A 21404-nucleotide genomic window follows, 5' to 3' on the forward strand; every position below is an offset into this window, starting at 1 on the left:
AGCTATAGAACTCTGGCAGAGAGGGTAGAACTGGAGTGGGGACCCATCCAACCTGTTGTGAAAACAGATGGACACCCTTTTGATGACGAAGATCTGGCTCTTGTTCCTGACAGAGCCAGAGGGTTTGCTATAAATGAAGAGCAGTAGTATTTTAACAGCCATTTCCCAGAGCTGAGTTTATTTGTTTGGTAGAATTTGAAAAAGCTCACAGAAGTTTAGAAATTACTTTCCGTGCCAGAGTTGCTGGGAAAAACAGCTGACGTGGATTTTGAGCCTAAACCCGAGTCCCAATGGGATTAACTAGGACTCCAATAATGAGTTGTTAAAAGTCAATTATTAATAAAATAATTCTTGAATGGGCATTCTCTCGTTAGGAGGCCTATAAATTGAGAAGTAGCTCCTGACAGTATCTAAATTTTAGACACTTTATAGGATTTCATGTTACTCTATAACTGCAGAGAACATAGCACACATATAATGGTTAAAATAGATTTTTGCTTCCCTTCACCCGTGAGTGTCATGCTTACAGGACTGTAGAAGTTCCTATATATTCAGTGTTAGGCAAAGAGGGTATGGTTTTGTTTTCATCCCCAATGTGTGTGTCTAGTTTGGTAATAAGCTTTAAGTATCACCCACATGTTGTATCTTGTTTCTCCCTTTTCCTTTCCTTTTTCTTATTGTCATGGGTGTGTGTGTGTGTGTGTGTGTGTGTGTGTGTGTGTGCATTTGTTATTTATATCTGTAAGACAATGCCTTTCATGAAGAGGGAGATTATATTGGATGAATCAAGACCATAGCCGTGCAAGGGGACCCTCGAATTAGGTAAAGGGTTCATTTTCACTATTATCCTCTTCTAAATTCATCTCCTAGTTAGATTAGTTGAGGTCTCAATCCCAGTCTTCCCTTGAAATTTCTGAAAAATGAAAAAGCATCATCCAAATTGCCCAAACTCTGATCCTTCTGCCCAAACAGTACAGAAAACAGCATTTTGGTTTTTTAAAAACATAAAAATCTGTGACTCTCAACTCTGTTGTTCTCTCTACCATCATGGTGAATTGTTCAGTGCTGATCCAACATGCCTTGACTAATGGAAAATTTTATACTTTATGTTGTGTTTCTACCCATTGATTTTCTTATGGCAATTTCCTATTGTTAAGCAAATGAAACCTCTGGAAGTGTGCGATTAGAGGTTGGAGAGAGAACTCCAAGTACCCAGAAACAAGTTTCCACTTGCTTTGCTGAAAATCTTTAAGTACCACCCAAGATCATGTAATTATTATCTCTATTGTTAATATGACAGTGTTAATAATTTGACAATATAATGATTATATTCTCTATGACTGACATAATATCTTTGTTCCAATGAGGGAACTCAAGTAATTTATCAACATTAACCCAGTGTGTAGCCCTTCATAGAAAGTCTGGGATTTTGGAGATGGAAACAGTGGAATATAGAGAGAGCACTGAAATATCCCCAGGATCCTACAGTAACTGGTTGTGGTCCTTGATCTAGAACAGGGGTCTATAGATGTTTTTATAAGAGGCCAGATAGTAAATATATTTGGCCTTGCAGACCATAACGTCTCTGTCACAACTACTTAATTCTGCCCTCAACCTATGACACTCAGAGGCATCCATATACAACATGTAGGCAAATGGGTGACTCTGTTCCAATAGAACTTGATATGTGGACACTGAAGTTTGAGTTTTGTATTACATTCATCTGTTGTGATATATTCTTTTAATTTTTTCAACATTTAAACATGTTTGAAAAAACATTTAAAGCCATTTTTAGCTGAAAAACAGGTGGCAGGCTGGGTTTGGCCTGCAGGTCATAGTTTGTTGACCCCTGGTCTAGACTAGAACCCCACACTCTTCTTGGCATCCTTCCACTCTTCTAGAACACTAGGGGGGCATATAAGTAATGTCTTCTAGAGTGTTCACTAAGACCTTAGTCTCCAAAACATATCAGGATGTTTTAAATTACTTGTTGTTTACATTTAGTAACTCATCATAGAGAGAGGCAGGAGCCAAGCTAACCAAACCTTCTTAGTATTTTATGGGTCACGGTCATGTGGAAGCCACACAGCTGTGTTCCAGAACAGAACAGGGCTCAACAAACACTAATTACTATTACTCTTCAAGTGTATAATCCCAGTGCCTCAGTATAGATGGACCATGTTTAAATATCAACTGTTATCCATAACTAGAGTGTCAAGGAAACATCTGGAGAGATAACTGAGGAGATTAGAATTTAAATATTGATGCAAGCAAATTTCTCAGTCCTTTAGGTGTTTGTATATGGTGGACAAAGTCTTTGCCAGGGATTATGTTGCATCCTGTCAAGTTTATATTCAGTCAGTGTTCTCAAGTTCATTGATACCACTGTTCTCAATAGTGTCTGGCAAATGGCTGGCAGGGTCTTGAGAAGGGAAATACAGTTGGGCCCAATATTCAGAAAGACACATTTAGAACAGAAACATATGGATGTGTAGGGAGTGGGATTATTAACTTCTGGTGGAAAAAAGTTATTGTAGAGCTCTTTTATAAATTGAGTTGCATAAACATAATTATGCTGTCATCTGACTCACACATATTTGTTTATCTACAGAGGCAGAAGGGGTATAGTGCAAGGAAAGAGCATTGAAGCTGGGACAGGGCTGGGTGTATACAGGTAGATCACCAAAACTTTGGGCTTTCATTTTGTTGTCTACAAGATGCAGAATAAGACTACATGATCCAGTTTTTTCCAACTCAGAGGAAATGTTTTTAAATATAAAAAGATTAATTAAAATAGTATTGGTTTCAGGAGAGAGCTATTCATATACATCATTTATGGTCTCTTGCCTTAGTGTTCAGCTTTTTACTCAGAGAATACTCCTATGGAAATGCTGGCTGTTAGACTCTAATGGGAAGTTCTCATGGTCAAGCTGACCATCTCCTTCACGCAAGGTACCTGGGAAATTCCTGTCTAGTTACCAAGGGGTTTGCCTTTCTGTACCCTTCTCTTATTCCATGCTCAGAGGAGCTACAACCAGTACACAAAGTTTCTAGTAGTGTTTTCAACAGTTAGAAAAGACAGAAAGCCTTAGCTTGGCCTTTAGTTGGAGACATGAATGTGCATTTAATCTCATTCCCCAAAGCACACCTTTGAAGGGAGGGAAAACTGAAACTCAGTAGAACATTATTTCCTGGGCACCAGGTAACCCCACATGATGACTTTGATATATAAATCAGCTCATGCCAATTTCTCCATTGTTGATCAAGACCATGCAGACAAAATCCCAAGCAGAGTCTCTATTTTCAAATGGATATTTTGGGGAGCAGCATAGCAGTTCTGACTTGTCCTAGGTATATGGTAAGGTCTAAGAAATACTAACCTCTTAAAACAGACCTAGGTCGAGAAAGTTTAGTTCAGAGAAAGACCTGCCTTTAAAGCTCAAGTTCTGTTTCTCTTCCCCAACTTCTGGAAATTTAGAGAGTCTCCTGTGGCTTTTGTTTAGCTCCAGCCTATCCCCAGCCCCCAGCTGTCATTCCAGGTGCTATTTCTGACTTGAACAAATGTGAATCTGCCAAACACTCCTAAGAAATTAAAAGGATCTTTAATTGAAAAAAAATTTTTTTCCCTCCCAAGTGGAGCAGACAACTGTTACTAGAGCCATTCTCTGGAACACAAGACTGAGGCCTGAATGAGGATTGGTGAAGCAGATGGCTCAACTGACTGACTTTGCCCAAGTTGTAGAAAAGTGAGGTCTCCTGGTGGGAGTGCTGGACTTGAACACCTTTCCCTGTGAGCAGGCTCTCCCCTGTCATATGCACTTCTGTTCCAAAAAAGAAAAAGAAAAAGGCCCAGAGAGGTCTTGGTGGAAAGTCCTGACTCCAGACTGGGCTCTGGCCACTACACCAGGCGGCCTTTTTCTTCTCCTCTACACATGGATTTTTAAATAAGTTTGCTGGTGTAGCTGCTTTGGAAGAATTACCCTGTGCCTTCCTGCTGAAATTAGTTTATCCAACTTAATTAGATCAACAATTGCAGTTTCGGCCTTGGCTCATTCATTACTCTAATTGCCAATGTAAGATGTGCAGACTGATATGAGTTCTATTAAGCACATCAGTTTTCATGTGGCCAAACAGGTGTTTCATAAGGGATTTGATGCCCTCTCCCTAGACTTCAGCAACAGATGGTAGGCAGTTTTTTGTTTTTTTTTATAATGTTCTGTTTTCCTGTTTGGCTTCTGCATGAGGCAAACACAGTGAAATGTATGAGCCTCATTCTATAAGGCTAAAACCTGGGGCCAGATAATGTGGAGGAAAGCACATGCTTAAATGTCTAGGCTTACTTGTAAGATAAGGGCCATGAATGGGCCCAGACTATAATGCAGTTCTGTTGGCTGAAGATTCTTGGTGTTCCAGTCAAGTCAGGCCTACAGTCGGTCATTCATTCGCTCCCCTGACTGGTCCTTAACACCTCCTTCCAAGGAGAAGCCTTTGCCCAATTTAATGCTGACTTGAGTTGCTGTAAAGTTCCATCCAGCTGTGAACCTTTAATGCCTGTTTGCTCCAGCATGAAAACTGCTTGTGACCGAACCTTCCCTGGGAGGGTCTGTCAGGGAAGTCAAGTCTGACAGTTCTGCGTGAGCTGGTCCCACAAGCAGGGGCATGGGTTCCTCCGGATGAGCCAGCCAACTCACAGCTGGAGCCGGCTCTCCCGGGGTGAGTCATTGAGGTCCAAGCTGGGTGTGGGGGATAATGGCTTTTTCCTTCTTCTAGGTCCTGCCTGTGTGTGCAGTTGGAAAAATCTCATTCCCAAAAGCACCCTTTAATATGGGTCAGCTAGTTGACTTCTGAACTCTTTCCTACTTGGCATTAGTGTAGCTGTGCTTAAACTCACTGTTTGCAGATAATCTAGATTTAAGGTGGATTAGATTTCCTTGGGTAGGTTGGCTTCCAATGCAAAGTTTTTATTTTAGGATGTTTTAAAAAGAAAATAATTTATAGAGTCAAATGTTGCCTGTTTGTCTCTATAAGTAAGACTTTTCCACCATCACAAATTTTAAAAGCAAAAAAAGTACTGACAACTTGGGCAGAGTAGAAAATAATTTCCAGCTAAGCACTAGTTTTGTCCTCTACCAAGATCTATTCTGAAAATCCGTTATCAAGTCAGTCTCCTGTGGGGAAGAGCCAAATCCCAGCTGATTAACTTATCGGTAGCCAAAGTCTGCTCTTAATTGCCCTGAAAGCTTTGATGATTGTGTGTGTGTGTGTGTGTGTGTGTGTGTGTGTGTGTGTGTGTCTGTGTGTGTGTGTGTGTGTACGTGTGTTGGGACTATATAATAAATGTGCATTGGCTATTGTCTCTGATTTGAATCTAAGCAAATGTTTCATTAAATGTATAGAATGCTGTCTCTAATGTAACCCTCTCTCTTTACTAAATTCTCTTATTAACACACTTCTATGAGACCATCTTATTTCTTACAGATGAATGATGCTATGGGATTTGAATTGCCCTGGGTGTATTTTGTCAGTCTCGTCATCTTTGGGTCATTTTTCGTACTAAATCTTGTACTTGGTGTATTGAGCGGGTAAGCTACACCTCTTTCATCTTGAAAGCAGAGTCCTGAGGACAGTTGCCAAGACCACACAGGCTTTGCTAGATGGGGGCCGCTGGGGTGGGTGCCAAGTGCTTTCTATGTCCTCCAAAGATGCTTTCTTTTCTGCTGAGGCTTCCCAAATCACAACGTTTCCTGGAACCTCACCAGCCTTCACAAAGGAAAACTATAGAATAGTTATTGACCAGAAATTAATCAGCAGTGTTGCTTGGGATTTAAATAGTTTCCATTGCTTGCCTTTTTGTCTGTCCTAAAATGAGATACATTAACAATTGCTTTATTGGTCTGGATCCAAATGTAATACAGATTAATTGGTACAAAACAGTAGCTAAATGAGCCTATCCTAGCCCCCTTTCGATAGGCCACATTTGCAGATTTCCACAGCAGAACCTGTCCTTATTTGAAGACAAAAAAAATGGAAGGCCCCTAGCCGGGGTGCCTGTCCTAGGAGCACTAATCTTCCATCAAAGCCCCGAGTGGTCTGGCAGCTGCTCCTAGGGTTCCGCTGTTTAGTAAATAGATAACTGATAACTGATCTCCTTACATTTTACAGGTAAATGATGCGATAGGATGGGAATGGCCATGGGTGTATTTTGTTAGTCTGATCATCCTTGGCTCATTTTTCGTCCTTAACCTGGTTCTTGGTGTCCTTAGTGGGTAAGCAGTTGGATCCATGTTGCACATTCTGCTGCTGCCACGTGTGAGGTGGCTCTGCGTGTCTCCCAGCTGCTCCCCTGCGGCTCCTCTGCATGTGTGTGGACTCTGATGTCCCCTTCGTGGTGTGTTGCTTTTGGATTGAACTGTGATTCTTTCTGCCTGTATCTGTCTGTGAGGTTCTGTGTTTCTGACGCTTGCCAAACACTATTAATTTAATGAAGACGTTTCCCTGAAGCCAGCAGCCGCATTAACTTGCCGATGTGTAGAAGTGGATTACCAGTGAGTAAAAGGAGTCCCAGCCTTGGTCTCCCCCAGGAAAGGGAGTCTTGTGCTTTTATTCCCGTGGGTACATAACTTGGCCCTTTGAAGTTACCCGCAGTGTATCATGAATATTTCCAGGGTGTTTCACATTTCATTGTGAAGGAGAGATAAGCCTAGATTAGCACACAAATGCCGAACAAACTTCAAAATCTGATATCCTTCTGATCAGGATCGTTATTAGCTTGGTTTTCTGCTGCTGTCACTGAGAATTTTCCCTCTGATTCATTTTTAATCGTAACTGGTAGGACCCCTCTTTAATGCAGAGTAATTGTCAGCACATACATGTCCTTTGGTCTTATAGTCCTCGTCACTCAGTCACCATTTTGGGAATTTCATTTTGTTTACCTCAGCTCTGTGATTAACCCTCTATAAAGAGGGAACTTGATAGAGGGTGTTTCTGGGCTCTGCCCTGCCTGTAGTTGCCGCCCTGGAGACCCCTGGGGCAGCTCGACATCCACACCATCCCGCAGACACCCCACAAAGGGGAGAACCCCTGGAAAGGAGCCAGGATTATCGAAGCTATCTCAGAAGCAGCTCCGGCTGGGGGCATAGAGCTATTACTGGGGAGCTGGGGGTACAACTGGAGGCTCAAGGAGTGCCCATCTCCCCAGAGGAGGCTCTGTCACTCACTGAGCCCAGACATCCTCAGGAAACACTGTTGATGGACTTGATTCCAAGTGAGCTTATCTTTTCCTCACTCACCTTATCTTCCTCTTTCCATGCTTGTGTCTCAGGGAAGTGATGTCTTCATGTAATGCTGAGTCAGTGAAGAGACCTTTATCTCATTTTTCTCAGCACTGCCTTTTCCAGAGCAGAAAGCCGAGTTAGTTATCCTTCTCTGCTTTCTTTCCTCATTTTCCCTAGAACCTCCCTGCCTGTTTTCAGGGGATAACGATTTGGGAATTCTCCTTGACCGGATGTGGTCAGTTTTACACCATGGACACACACTGTCACGTGAAGGCCCTATTGAGAAATGGCCCAGGACTTGGAGCCCCCCAGGGAGAGGAGTGGCGTGGGGGAGCTGGGATTGAGTGGGGGGTGTGGCAGCATACTCCCTGCCCCGCATCCCTACCAAAGCTTCCTCTGCAGAGAAGTGGCTCCTTAAGCCTCATGTACTTTCACTTAAAATTTTAAAGTTCCTTCCTCTTAATGAACCTCTGTGTCCTTAGGTTAGTGTGGGGATTGTAAGAGTGGAATTTATTCCTGGAGAAACAGCATAGTACTTGATTTTGCCACAGGAACAGTCTGTACAAGGTTAAAGCAATTCTGTTATGAATTCCTTGGCACCCCATGTCTCCTAAACCCAACTAAGCTGACTGGGGCCATGGAAACCACTAATTTTAACAGTACCAGTGACATGCCTTATCTCTGAGCTTTCCAGAGCAGGAATCATCGCCCTGCATGATGAAGCAGCTTAAAAAAGAAAAAAGAAAAAGATGGGAGGAGGGGCTCCTATTATAATGGTGGCTATTAAATAGTCACCCTCATGGGGGAGGGTACCAAATTCGAAGGATAAAAAAAGTCACACACCCTCAGGGAACAACCAGTTTACTGAAATAAATTTGGGGAAAAATAATAAATAATTTAGAAAATATTTTTGTATCAAAACAGAACAAGAGCCCTTACAAAGAATACAAATGATGCGTGAATTTTAAAAATAAAATCCAAGACTTCCCAGTGATTTTTCACTGTCAGTTCATGCTGTGCCCCAACTTCCAAGACCTGTGTACTGACTCTACCCTTAAAGCCCCTTTGTAGGAAATGCTGAGGAGCAGTTTGTGTAAAGTAAGAATCACGCCTGCAAAGCAGAGCCTCTCCGCCGTGTTAGCTAATTTGCCCAGCACTTGTTGAGTTCTGTTGAATGTCCGGCTCTGGGGCAGAGGCCGGGGGTGCCAATATGTTTTAAGATATAGACGGAGGTCTTGTGCTGAGACATTCATTGTCTAGTGGGGGAGACTGTTATTAAGCAGTGAAGGATGGCAAAGCTAGAGGAGAGGTGTAGACTGGGGCTATGAGCTGCATCTTGAAAGATGGCAAAGTGTCTGTGAGGAAACCGATGAGCTGGCATGCTCCCACCTCCCCTAACAATTACCTGGGCTTTTCTGCCCAGCTACTCCTCCTTGACTTTCTCCTGAGCAACAAAAAATCAAAATGGGTCATTTGTATTTATTTTCTTGTTAAGGCAAATTTAAAATATTTTTATTTTAATCTTAGGCTACTTCACGAGTTTTTTTAGGGAACACTAGAGGGATTACAAAACTAGAAGGATATAAATGTTCAAAGGAAGATGACTTACGTTGCAAAGCCCTTTGGGGACCATCAGGCCAACACACATGTAATCCCAAAAGCACTGAATTAAAAGGCTCCCAGTTTATAAACTTAAACCAAGCTTTTGCTTTCTGATGAAGCATCGTGAAATGATGCCGTGTGTCTTTAAGTCTGTTAACCATTTGGGCATAGTTTGTTTCTGCTCCTTGGTTCCTTCTCTTTTTGTGTGGCCATGCCATCCTATTGTATTCTTGAACTGATTTTAATCTGCCCCTTGATTTGTTGTTGATACGTTTTTAAAGCATTCTAAGGTTGGTGCTTTAGAAAAATCTTTGGTTTTCCAACAGACCATTTTTCTCAAGGTGAGTCGGAAGTTTATGAACTGCCCATCTTGAGTAGCCAAGCATGCTCATAGATGAAGACTTTTATCTCTGATGATAGTGTTCTGTGAGAGGAGCCGAGAATGTCTGTAACTCGTATTGCAGTTTTCCATTAAGTTGTCACTGAGGAGGTGGTCCCGTTATGACCAGGGATTGGAAAGAATGTCTCATTTAAATCTACAGTTCCGACCGATTACATCTCCTCTCCTGCTGGCTTTTTAGAAGCTTGGTGATTTTTCACTTTCAAAATTGTTCATTGAACTCCTTCCTTGTCCCTTTTGACGTTTTTGTCAGTAAATAGGCAAACTAATAGAACACATTGGTGTTATCAGTGGTTTGCTTCTGTAGAATCACTGCCAGATTCCCAGGGGAAAGGGGGGCATGGGCAGTCGGTTCGCTTCCTCACCTGCAGGACCCACCTGATGCCAGGCACACTTGCAGTAAGACAAAGGTCCCTCTAGTGTCCCATGGGTTCAGACCCCAAAGAAGGGACTGGGAGATGAAAAGGGAGCCTGGGTTCTGGTCCTGACAGTGTCACACACTAACTGTGGGACTTCACTTAGTAACCCAAGCCTCAGTCTCCTGGTTGCTCAAACAGGGATGATCTCATTGTATGGCCTCCTCCCACAGGGGGCGGGCTTTAAATCAGCTAATGAATGTAGACATGCCTTGAAAAATATACAAAGGGTTTCACTCATTTAATGTATCTTTCTACTAAATCCATGGACCTCCTCCCTGGGTAAAGTGGGAACAGCCAGAAAGGCTCTTTGGAAATGATTTAAAGTATACCATTTTCTGGCTTTCCCAGGAAGTGACGGAGAGAAACATGGTTGGTACACACGGTAATACTGTCTTCTGTGCCCTCCAGGAGGAGGCTGTGGAGGTTCTTTGCCAGCCATGAAGTATTTATGTACCACTGAATCACTGGGATCGAGGTTATTTCTGACAGTGATTTTTTTGCACAGACAGAGGGTAAATGACATTTCTGTAACAGTGGTTAAGCACACCGGCTTTAGAGTTGGATGACTAAGACTTGCATCTTTGCCATACCTTTTACCAATTGATATTTAGAGCACATAACTTACCTCTTGGAGCCTCACTTTCCTCATCTGTGAAATGGAGCTAATAATGCCAACCATGTGGTATTATTATTTAGCTATTATTATAGCTAAAGAGTGTAGGGTGCTTGGTCATTGTTACTATAATAGCTCAAGAAAGAGTGTATAAAAAAGGATTTGACTCAAGAAAAACTAATCAACTCAGTCCTTTTAGTACAATTAATAATAATTGGCCAAGATAGGCCTGAATCAATGAAAAGTCAGTTATATAAGTTTTTTAAATGTCTTCTTACATAGAAATGTGATATATATATATATAATGACGTAAGCCAGTGATTACTAAAGGTTATGACTACATAAAACACCTCCTGGGCTGGCTTTAAAGAATAGATTAAAATCATTTATAATTTGCCTGTGAATTCAAAACTTTGGTTTTGCCAACATTTTATGAAAAATATTTGAAACCCTTTTTAAGCAGTCCTTGTATATTGTAGAAGATAAATGTTCTCTGTAAACCAGATTTTATAGCATAAGATTCAATGGAAACCCAGTTCGTGTCTGTAAATTTGAAGTCATTCTGTTCTAAATTAATTTGTGTTCTTTGTGTTCCAATAAGTTCCAGATCTACCAGGCCACAGGTTATCTTTTTAAATAATTAATCCAATTTTATATCACTAGAGGCCTGTTTATTTTAACTTGAGAAGTTTTGAGAGAACATGGGTAAAGGGAGGCATTATAGAATACACATTTTCAAATCAGTTGATCTTTCTGAATTTCACTATTGCGCTTTTCCTATGCCCCGTTCTAGTTACATCAGATTCTAGGGTCTAGACAGAGACCCAGGTGTGGCTACTTTCCCTGAGTAACTGCTGGTGTAAGGAGAGTGGAGAGGGAAGGTGGTAGGGGTGGGACTGTCCACTGTATTGTATCAGAATTTTGTAGACGAGAATCAGGTTTAGGGCATCATAATTTGAACCCTGGTCCATTTAAATTCACACTATTAAAAGCCATGATAAATCAGAGATTGCCTCTGATTTCTTCCCCTTGAATGTTGGCATAGTGGACAAAACATGTCAGGGTAGATGGTGGTTGTGTTGTCTGTGAATATTTTCTAAGTGGACATGTATCCTCTGGGAATAGTCACTCTTATAAATTATTCATGACTGGGATTAGATTTTGCTCTCATTCAACACTCTACCAGCATCTGCCAATAGAAAAGGAACAACAGAATTTCTTGCTATACACAATCCTCTGACATACCTGCATCTTAGTAGAGTGGCCAAATTGCTTACAACATTGAAAGGGACATTGTTAGGTAATGGGACAGCCAAGCTATCCGTATGTTTGGTTATCACTATATTACAGAATAAAGTTATACTGAGCTCATGAGTTAATTTCATATATTGATCAACAGACTAAGAAGGCACATAGAGGTTTAGTCTAAAAACAAAGAAATGGTAGAGGGTTCTTTGTAGATAGTTCTTACAATTAAAAAGAAAAGATTTTCCTGTGTGTAACTAGAGGTGATCAGGCTGCCAGATTTCCAGAAAGAGGCACCCCTACTGATCACTTTTTGCAAAATATTAATACTTTCCAACAGTTAGCTGGATTTGCCTTTGGTTTGTCTAGGTGAATATGTGAAAGATTTGTCCACAGAGTTGCAGGTCTCTTTTCTTGGAAGTAATGTTGTGAGTGGCATTGAATACTGAGGTAGAGATCCAGGTCCTTCAGTAACTTCACATGGTTTGGCTTTAGTAGAACAAGACATTAAGCCCCACTTGAGCTTCAAATGGAAGAATGCTAAATGTTCTTTTTCTAATAAAGAACCAAGATAACACATTTATATATACTTTTAAACACTGAACTTTCTTGTTGCAGAGTTAAAAGGCTGTCGGGGGTAGCTGACAGCTGGATCCTGGTGCTGTTGGTACCTTGGTACCTGAAGTGCACAGGCTGGTAGCCACACCTGACATTAACAAGTGAGTGGTAACCTCTCTGCCGCTGGCTCGCAGCTACTGTTTCCATAGAAATGGCTGTTGGGATCAGTGGAAACGAGGTAAGTGAAAGTTTTCGCTGATCCTTGTTTCCATCAAGCTGACATCTGTTTCCCTGGCAACAGCAGTGGACAGCAGCCAGGCACTAGCAACAGATTCAGTAGTGCTCTCTCACTTGTCAGCTGTGGCTATCATCTGTCCCTGACCGAGTTCTTCTTTGTAGCATATAGCAAAGCCCTCTAAGGACCCAGGAGGCACCTCTGGCCACATGTGCCCTCCTGGGCACCCATTTTGTTGATGGAGAGCTCTGTCCTAAGCAGCTGCCCCATCAGCAGCCTTCCCCCCGCTGTGCTCTGGTTGGTTGATGTACAGTCCAGGAAAAGAGGGGAGGTAGTTGAGGGCATCCATGTTGCAGGGCAGGGTGATTAGTCTGTTGCTCCCAAATCTTGGGGGAAGAGAATTCATCGCAGTGATTTCATGCACAGACCCAGCTCTTCATAAAGTCGCTGGTACCTAATGGTTGAAATTAAAGCCATAATTTTTCCGTGTTCCCTATTCGATTGGTGGCATTAACCATTGCTATCTGTTTTACAATGGAAGGGATATTTATGAATTTAATAATTTGACTTCTTGTGAGAAACACATTGATGATTACCTCTAAGATGCTATGCTAGTTTCAACTTTATGCCAGTCTGTATTTTTCTTTCTGTGTAATAGTGTTTTACAGGCTGGTAAAATCGCTTACAGAGATCAAATATTGGTATAGCAAAGCAGCTCTGTATACAAAGACCAGTATGTCCGTATTATGGGAAACTCTTCTTTATTAAAGTTCAGCAGTTGCTCCTGTCCTGGAGTTTTATGGTACTATTTCAGCAAATGTATGCACCAAGGCAAAAGTATCCCTCTCCCTTATGAGAGAGCACTCACAGGTCCCTCAGGGCTAAGGAGAGCCATCATTATTGCCCTGGTATGTGAGATGAATGCACATAGGGAGAGGCATGGAAGGAGTTGGGGGGCACTGTCTAGTTTTAAACACTTAAAAATATTGTGAAAAAATATTTTCTCTGAAACAAAACAGAACTCAGATTTAGAACTGTATCTCTGAGAATCAAAGGAAGATACGGATCCACGGTGTTATGAGAATTTAGGTTGGCTGTCTAGAAGAACACTGAAAAATTGTGGATTTTCTGTCTTTGGAGATCTTTCTTAATGACTTTGTTCCGTAATGTGGACTAGGTCCACCGTGCTTGGCCTGGAGGCAGTATTTAGGGCTGACCCTGTACCACCTGGTTGGGTTCAATATAACAGACTGATAAGAAGCAGAAAATCTCACTAGATACTTTTTTCTTTGTCTTAGACTTCTTAAGAAAAAAATGGCTTGAATTCATTCATTTAATTTTTGTTTTGAGTGCCTACACAGTAGTAGATGTATTTGTCAAGCACCTTGCATTGGAGTCACAATGGTGAAGAAAAACAGATTTCTTGTCTTAATGAAGCTTATATTTATTGGGAGAGACAAAAATTATAATTGCAAACTTCTATAAATTCTTGAGAAGAAAGTTACATGGTGCTGTGTTTAACAGGTACAACTGATATCTAGGGCTGTGGGGAAGCATCCTGGAAAAGGAAAAAATGAAGGAATAGCCAGGAAAGATGGGAGAAGAGTCTTCCAGTGAATGGAAAAACTCATGCAAAGGCCATTCCGTAGGCAGGAGCGGAGGATGTTGGAGGAACTGTACAAAGCGAGGCTGGCAGGCATCCGGGGAGCAGGGAAAGGAGGGTAGAGAAAAGACGGCTGATCAGCAGAGCACAAATCACAGTGGTCCTTCTAAACCATATTACAGATTTGGGTCATTAGCTAAAGGGTAAAGGAACACACTGATGAATTTTAAGCAGGAAGTAATGTGATTTATATTCATGTTTTATTAAAATCGTTCTGATGCCTTCAGCCTACCTTAAAATGCTTTAAAAATAAGATGAATTTGTAGATGGATAGAAGGTTGGATAGATAGGTGATAAAGAAAATGCAGAAAATGTTAATTGTGGAATCTAGGTTGTAGGCATATGGGTGTTCATAGTTTAATTCTTTCTACTTTTATGGATGTTTGAACATTTTCTTGATAAAATGTTGGAAAAAAATCTCCGTATAAAAATCACTCTGGCTGCAGCAATATGAATAGACTAGATGGATACTACAAGACTGGATATGGGAGGGGACCAATTTAAGAAAATTGCAATCCACTTTCAGCCACAACATAGTAACAGTGCCAGAGTGAACCTTTTACCATAAAGAACTATAAAATTGCCCAAAATATATAAAGCACTTTTTTTGTTGTTGTTTTCTTTTTTCTTTTTAGAAGATGGAAATAGGCAGCGTAGGCTTGAGATCCCTAAGAGAAGAGAAACACATGAAGTAAACTCCACAACTGTGCTGTCTTTCTTCCTAGAGATACTTTTAGAATTGTGGCACAGGGAGGAATAGCCAAGCAGAGGACAGCAGTCTTTTTGCTGAAGAGGTAAAGAACAGAGTCTGGGCTGCCGCGACAGCTGGAATTTTCAGGGCAGAGTACTGGAGAGAGGTGTGCGGAGAATGGGCTCCAGAAGTCTGAATAGGAATTCTCTTAAATATTTGACTATATACCAAGTTGCTATGTGCCAGGGGAGAGTATTGAGGCATGGTGAACAACAGCTACTAGAAAGCTGTGAGCTGCTGAAAATGTCACAATGCTAGCAGACAAAAAGGTTCTGACTAGCAGGAGTGGAGTGACCTTGATAAATACATTGGAAATTCATTTGAGACCTCAGAAAAGCCAGGCATTAACGGTGTGGCTACTTTAGCCCTGGAGTAAGAATCACTGTAGACCTGCCCTAACAAATTTGTATAAATAAGCTTGAAAAGAATCAGGCCAAATGACCAATTAATTAAACACCTGCCAAAACAAAAGTCAGGCTCATTAAAGGAAGACACCAAAATCTAGTCATTCCCCAAATGTTTCCCCACATCATTGAAACGATGGGACATGAAAAAAAGCAGGAAAACATCAATAATCAAGGCAGGGGGAGTCAATAGAAACACACTGAGAGATGAAAGAGTGTTGTACTTAGCAAAGACTGAAATTGCTACTATAAACCTGTTCAAGAATAGAAGGAAAGGATGGACATAATAAAGGAACAGATGGTAATTCTCAGTAGAGAAATGGAAACAATACAATATCTGAAATAAATGAATAGCAGTTTGGACAGTGAAGGAAAAAGATCAGTGAAGATTTCATGATCTCCAGGACAATAAAAAGCAATCTGATATATGTGAAATTGGAGTCCCACAAACAGAAGAAAAACATTGGGGAAGAAAACAGTTTTTAAAGACATAATGGCTGCAAATGCTACAAATTTAATGAAAACTATAAATTTACAAATCCAGGAAGCTTAAAAAGCCCAACCAGTATAAACACAAAGAGAAGCACACCTAAATACATCAAATTCAAATTGTCAAAAAAAAAAAAAAAAAAACATTTTAAAAGAAACCAGAAGAGAAAAGGCAACTAAGTATATACGGTGGGAAAATAAGGTTATTCACTGACTTATTTTCAGAAATACTGCAAACCATAGGACAGTGTAATGGAATCTTTAAAGAACTGACAGGAAAAAAAAAGCAAAACACACACACACAAAAACAACCCTATAATTCTGTATTCAGCAAAAAAAAAAAAAAAAAATCTCTTTAAAAAGTAAGATAAATAATTTTTCAGACGAAAACCAAAGGATTGATCACCAGTAAATCTGCACTACAAGAAGTGTTAAAGGAAGTTCTTCAACATTGAATGTTTTGTTCAATGTTGTTTCATTATAATGATGAGATACCATAGGAACTTAACTCTTGTTTATTTCAATTAGCCTGTGGTAAAATTGATTTCATTATACATAGTTTTGCTGCAATTCCAAGAATCTATCGAAGATGTTAAGTGAGGACTTACTATAATAACATAGTATTATGGGGACTGTAACATGTTAAAGTAAACTACATAACAATAGTACAAAAGGTAGAAGGGAGTTAAATGGAGCTTTATTATTGTAAAGTTCTTACATTATATGTGAAATAATATCAATTAAGGGTAGACTAATAAATTAAAGATGCATATGATAATCTCTAGAACAATGGTTAAAAAATAAAACAAAGTGGTATCTTAAAAGCCAAAAGAAGAGATAACATGGAATCCTAAATAGTAATGGTACTCAATTATCCAAAATAAGGCAGGTAAGGAACAAAGAACATAGGGGACAAACAAAAAACCAATAGCAAGATGGTAAACATAAACACAACTACATCAATAATTGCATTAAATGAAAATGGGCACAACATTTTAATTAAAAGACAGACATTTTCAGACTGAATAAAAATACAAGATCTATAAATACAAAACGCAGATTAAAAATTAAACAATGGGGTAACTATATTAATACCAAATATACAAAGTGGACTTCCATACAAGGGGTATTACCAGAGATAGAGGAGATATTTCAGAGATAGAGACATTTCATAATCATAAATGGGTCAATTCATCAAGAAGACACAATGATTCTAAATATACCTAATAAGTTTAAAATACATGAAGGAAAAACTATCAAAATTAAGTGAAGAAATCAGTCTATATAGATAAAATTTTTTACATTCCTCTTTCAATAATTGATAGAGCAAGGAGTTGAAAAACTCTAAGTATAGATAATATCCAAACACTATCAACCAAATTACCTAATTGATACTTATAGAGCATTACATCAAATAACTGTAGAATACACATTCTGTTCAAGAGTACATGGGACATTCACCAAGATAGACCACATCTAAGCTGTAAAAAAGTCTCACTAAATCTCAAAAGATTGACATCTTACAAAGTATGTTTTTTCTAACAACAATAGATTTAAAATAGAAATCAACAACAATAAGCTGTCTAGAAAGTCCTCCAAATATTTGAAAATTAAATAATACATCTCTCAATAATTTATAATTCAAAGAAAAATATTCTAATAAAAAATTAGAAAATATTTTAAACTGAATGATAATGAAAATACAGCATTTCGGAATTTGCATTAATCCATCTAAAGCAGTACTTAGAGGGAAATTTATAGCTTTAAATACCTATATTAGTAAAGAAGAAAGGTTTAAATTCAGTGATCTATATTCTCATCCAAAAATCTAGAAAAAGAAGAGTGAATTAAATCCAAGGAAAGTAGAAAAAAGAAATACTGAAGAACAGAAATCAATAAAATAAAATTCAAATAATAGGTAAAGACGAAAGTGGACTCTGAAAAGCTTAATAAAAATTGATAAATCTCTAGCAAAACTAATAAAAAAAAATAGCAAATTATAAATTGTCAGTATTAGAAATGAAAGAGGACATCAACAGAGATACAGACATTAAAATAACAAGAGAGAATAAATAATTTTGACAAATTCAGTAACAGAAGAAATAGGCACATTCCTTGAAAAACATAACCTTATCAGAACTGACTCAAGAAGAAATAAAAGACTGAAGAAACCTATACTTGCTTTTTAAATGGTGTTAAGAATCATAAACCTTCTCTCCAAGAAAACTGAAAGCTTAAATGATGTCAAAAGAATTCTGGCAAACAATTTAGAAAGAAATACCATTTCTAGAAAAAGTTCTTTTCAGATAATAGAGGTGGAGGGGACATTTCCTAACTCATTTTATGAGGCTAGAATAACTTCAGTACCAAAACTTAAGATGTAATAGAGAAAGAACAATATCCTTCATTAATATAAATGCAAAAATTCTCAAATATTAGCAAATCATATCTAGCAATATTAAATGAATAATACCTCATGACCAAGTGGGGTTTGTACTAGAAATATAAGGTTGTTTCGCTATTGGAAAAATCTAACATAATTTACCACATTAACAGAATGGAGGCGAAAAATCACATGATCATCTCAATAACTACAGAATATGCCAGTGACAATATTCTACACCATTTACTATAAAAACTCTCTGCAAACTAGAAATATATGAGAACGCCCTTAACCTGAAAAGGGCCCTCTACAAAGAAACTATAACTGACATCATACTTAATGATGAAAGACTGAATTTTTTTCCTAAGATTAGAAGCAACGTAATCATTCCTCTCTCACTCCTTTTATTCAACATTATATTTGGAAGTACTGACCAGTACATTAAAGGCAAGAAAAAGATATAAAAGGCAGAAAGATTAGAAAGAAAGCAAAAACTATTTCTAGTCACAGAAAACATAATTGTCTACATAGAAAATCCTAATGAATTAACCTATACCTATTAGAATGAATAAGGGAATATAGCAAGGTCATAGGATACACGATTAGTAAGCAAAAGTCGATTTTATTCCCATATACAAACTACAAGCATGTATAAAAATTTCAGAAAATATCATTTACAGTAGCATCAATAAATTAAAAGATATGAAAGACTTACACTGAAAATGACAAAACACTGAATAAAATTAAAGATGATTTAAATAAATAATGCTCCAGAATTATGGATTGGAAGACTCAGTATTGCTAAGAGGTCGAATTTATTTGTGCATTCCTCAAATTTATGTATCCAGTGCTGTCCCATTCATAAATCTTGATAGACATTTTTAGAAACTTATAAGATGATTGTTATATTTATATATAATTTCAAAGGACCTATAATAACTAAAATAATCTTGACAAAGAACAAAGTTGGGGGACTTACACTACCTGATTTCAAGACTTATCATAAGCTACAGTAAATACAGTGTTGCTTTGACATAAAGATAGAACAGTTGAATCGAAGAGAAAATTCAGATATAAATGTATATGTTCAATTGCTTTTTAACAAAGGTGATAAATAATTCAATGGAGCAAGGATGATTTTTTTCAGTAAAATACTGGAAAAATTGGATATCTGCAAAAAAACCAAAACCAAACCAAAAACCTTAAACATTAGGACATATAAACACAAACACTGACTTGAAATGGATCATAGATATAATTAAAAAGCTAAAAGAATGTATTTTCTAAAAGATTTCTGCCCTTCAGAAATAACAAATTGAAAGGAAACCACACAATGGAAGAAAATATTCACAATACATAACATCTGACAAAGAGTTGGTATCTAGGATATACAAAGAACTTTTAACAAATAAGATGAGCAACAAAATTAAAAATTGGCAATGACTTGATTGGATACTTCACGAAAGAATATATAGAAATATCCAATATACGTAAAGATGTTCAGTATCACTAGTCATCTAGAAAGTGAAAGTTAAAACTGCAGTGCTATTCTACATACGTAGAATATGTACATTCTACATAAATAGTGGAGTAACGTAAAGATTGGCAGTCTCAAGTGTTGACAAGAGTATGGACTGACTGTTACACGCATCAGTTACTCATAGAAACATAAAATGATAAAACCACTTTGGAAAAGTTTGTCAGTTTCTCATACAGTTCAACAAAAACTTGCTATATGGCTCAGCAGTTCTATTTTTAGAGAAATGAAAACCTATGTCCACAAAATGACTTGTGTGTGAATATTCATAGAGCTTTGTTTAGTAGCTCCAAATTGGAAAAACCCAGATGTCTATCAATAGGAAAATAGACCAGCAAATTGTGGCATATTCAGACATTAGAATACTATTCAGCAGTAAAAAGGAATGAAGTATGAATACAACATTATCAATGAAGCTCAAAAGCATTTGGCTGAAGGAAAGCCAGATATGACAGACAGCATATGGTGAAGTTCTGGAAGAGGCAAAGTTGATCATTAAGACAGAAATCAAGTCATTGATTTTCTAGGGTGGGAAGAGGAAGAGAAGACTGGGAAAAGGAATGAAAACTTTCTGGGAGGTTTTATATCTTGGTTGGGGGGATGTTTACCTGGTGTCAACATTAGTCAAACTGGAAACTTAAATTATGTACATTTGATTGTTCATGACTTGTATCTCGATAAAATTGACTTAAAAATACCATTAAAATAGAATTAAAAGAGACTTCTACTTCTGGTTAAGATGTGGTAACAGATACCAGATTTACCCTCCCACCTGAAACAACGACAAAACCAAAAACAGAAAATGCATGTAAAACAATGGTTTTCAAGACACTGGACATCAAGCAATGAAGGACAATGATCCCTGAGAATCAGGAAATAAACTAAATGAGCTTCATGACTGTCACAGCTTATTGGCCTAAGACAGAGTTCCTGGGCCATGGCACGAGGAGGGGGGTACAGGCAGAGCCCTGAGTGGAGAAGATGAAGCTAAGAGTCTGCAGAAACCAAGGTGGCTAAAGTAGCAGGACAGAGTACTGGAGAGGAGAGAATTTCATAGAGAGAGAACTCTAGAGATAAGGAGAAGGTGTTCCCCTTAAGTATTGAGCAGAGTACTTTTCCACACATGAGTATGAGGAAACTACGTCAGGCTGGGGAAAGAACATTCGAATGGATTAGAAAGGATGGTATTCAGTGCTCACATAGGGCCAGGAATATTGCTTATTCTCACCAGTTAGACTGGGAAAACTCATAAGTCACAGGGCATTGGGCAGAGTAAGGATCAGAAAGGATTTGCCTCAGTAGTGAGGAACTATTAGCCCTAGACGGAGCAGTGCTCCAGCTTGACCTAACAAATCATTAAACAAGACCTGAAAGGATCAAACAGTTTGAACGAGCTTACTTAATTGTAGTTGTCCCAGAATAAAGCACTAGAATATTTAAGCACTAGAATACAAAAATACTAGAAACCAACAAGTTGAGATTTACAATGTCTGGCATTCAATCTAAAGTTACTAGGGATACAGAAAAAAAAAAAAAAGGCAGAAAAACATGACATAAAGTGTAAGATTTAATCAATTGAGACCAATGCAGAACTCATACAGATATTAGCAGGAAAGGACATAAAAAGAACCATTATAACCGTATTACGTATATTCAAAATATTAGGCAAAGACTTGGAAGATACCAAAAAAGCCTAAAATACCAAGAATTCTAGGAATAAATCTAATAAAAGATGTACAAGACCTCTTCTATAGAAAACTTTGCTGAAGCAAATGAAAGACCTCAAAAAGAAGGATATCTGTTATTCATGGATTGGAAAACTCAAATTATT

The 21404-nt window shown here is 38.5% G+C and overlaps 1 protein-coding gene across 27 annotated transcripts in view; it reads left to right on the forward strand.

Moving 5' to 3' along the window:
- CACNA1D (calcium voltage-gated channel subunit alpha1 D) overlaps positions 1 to 21404 on the forward strand; it is a 427078-nt gene that overhangs the window by 282139 nt on the left and 123535 nt on the right. For 20 of the 27 annotated variants that reach the window (XM_074313111.2, XM_074313103.2, XM_088798480.1 and 17 more), the window contains exon 8: positions 6163 to 6266. The exons of 1 other annotated variant lie outside the window; for it this stretch is intronic. In XM_074313111.2, the coding sequence (XP_074169212.1) occupies positions 6163 to 6266 (104 nt within the window). Of the gene's footprint in view, positions 1 to 5478; positions 5583 to 6162; positions 6267 to 21404 lie in introns of all 27 variants that reach the window. 6 more of the 27 variants (XM_088798486.1, XM_088798482.1, XM_088798495.1 and 3 more) reach the window with 1 other exon arrangement.

The sequence above is a fragment of the Rhinolophus sinicus genome, chromosome 5 (assembly GCF_057876585.1).
Source record: "Rhinolophus sinicus isolate RSI-liver-muscle chromosome 5, RSI-T2T, whole genome shotgun sequence".
Taxonomy (NCBI): Eukaryota; Metazoa; Chordata; class Mammalia; order Chiroptera; family Rhinolophidae; genus Rhinolophus; species Rhinolophus sinicus.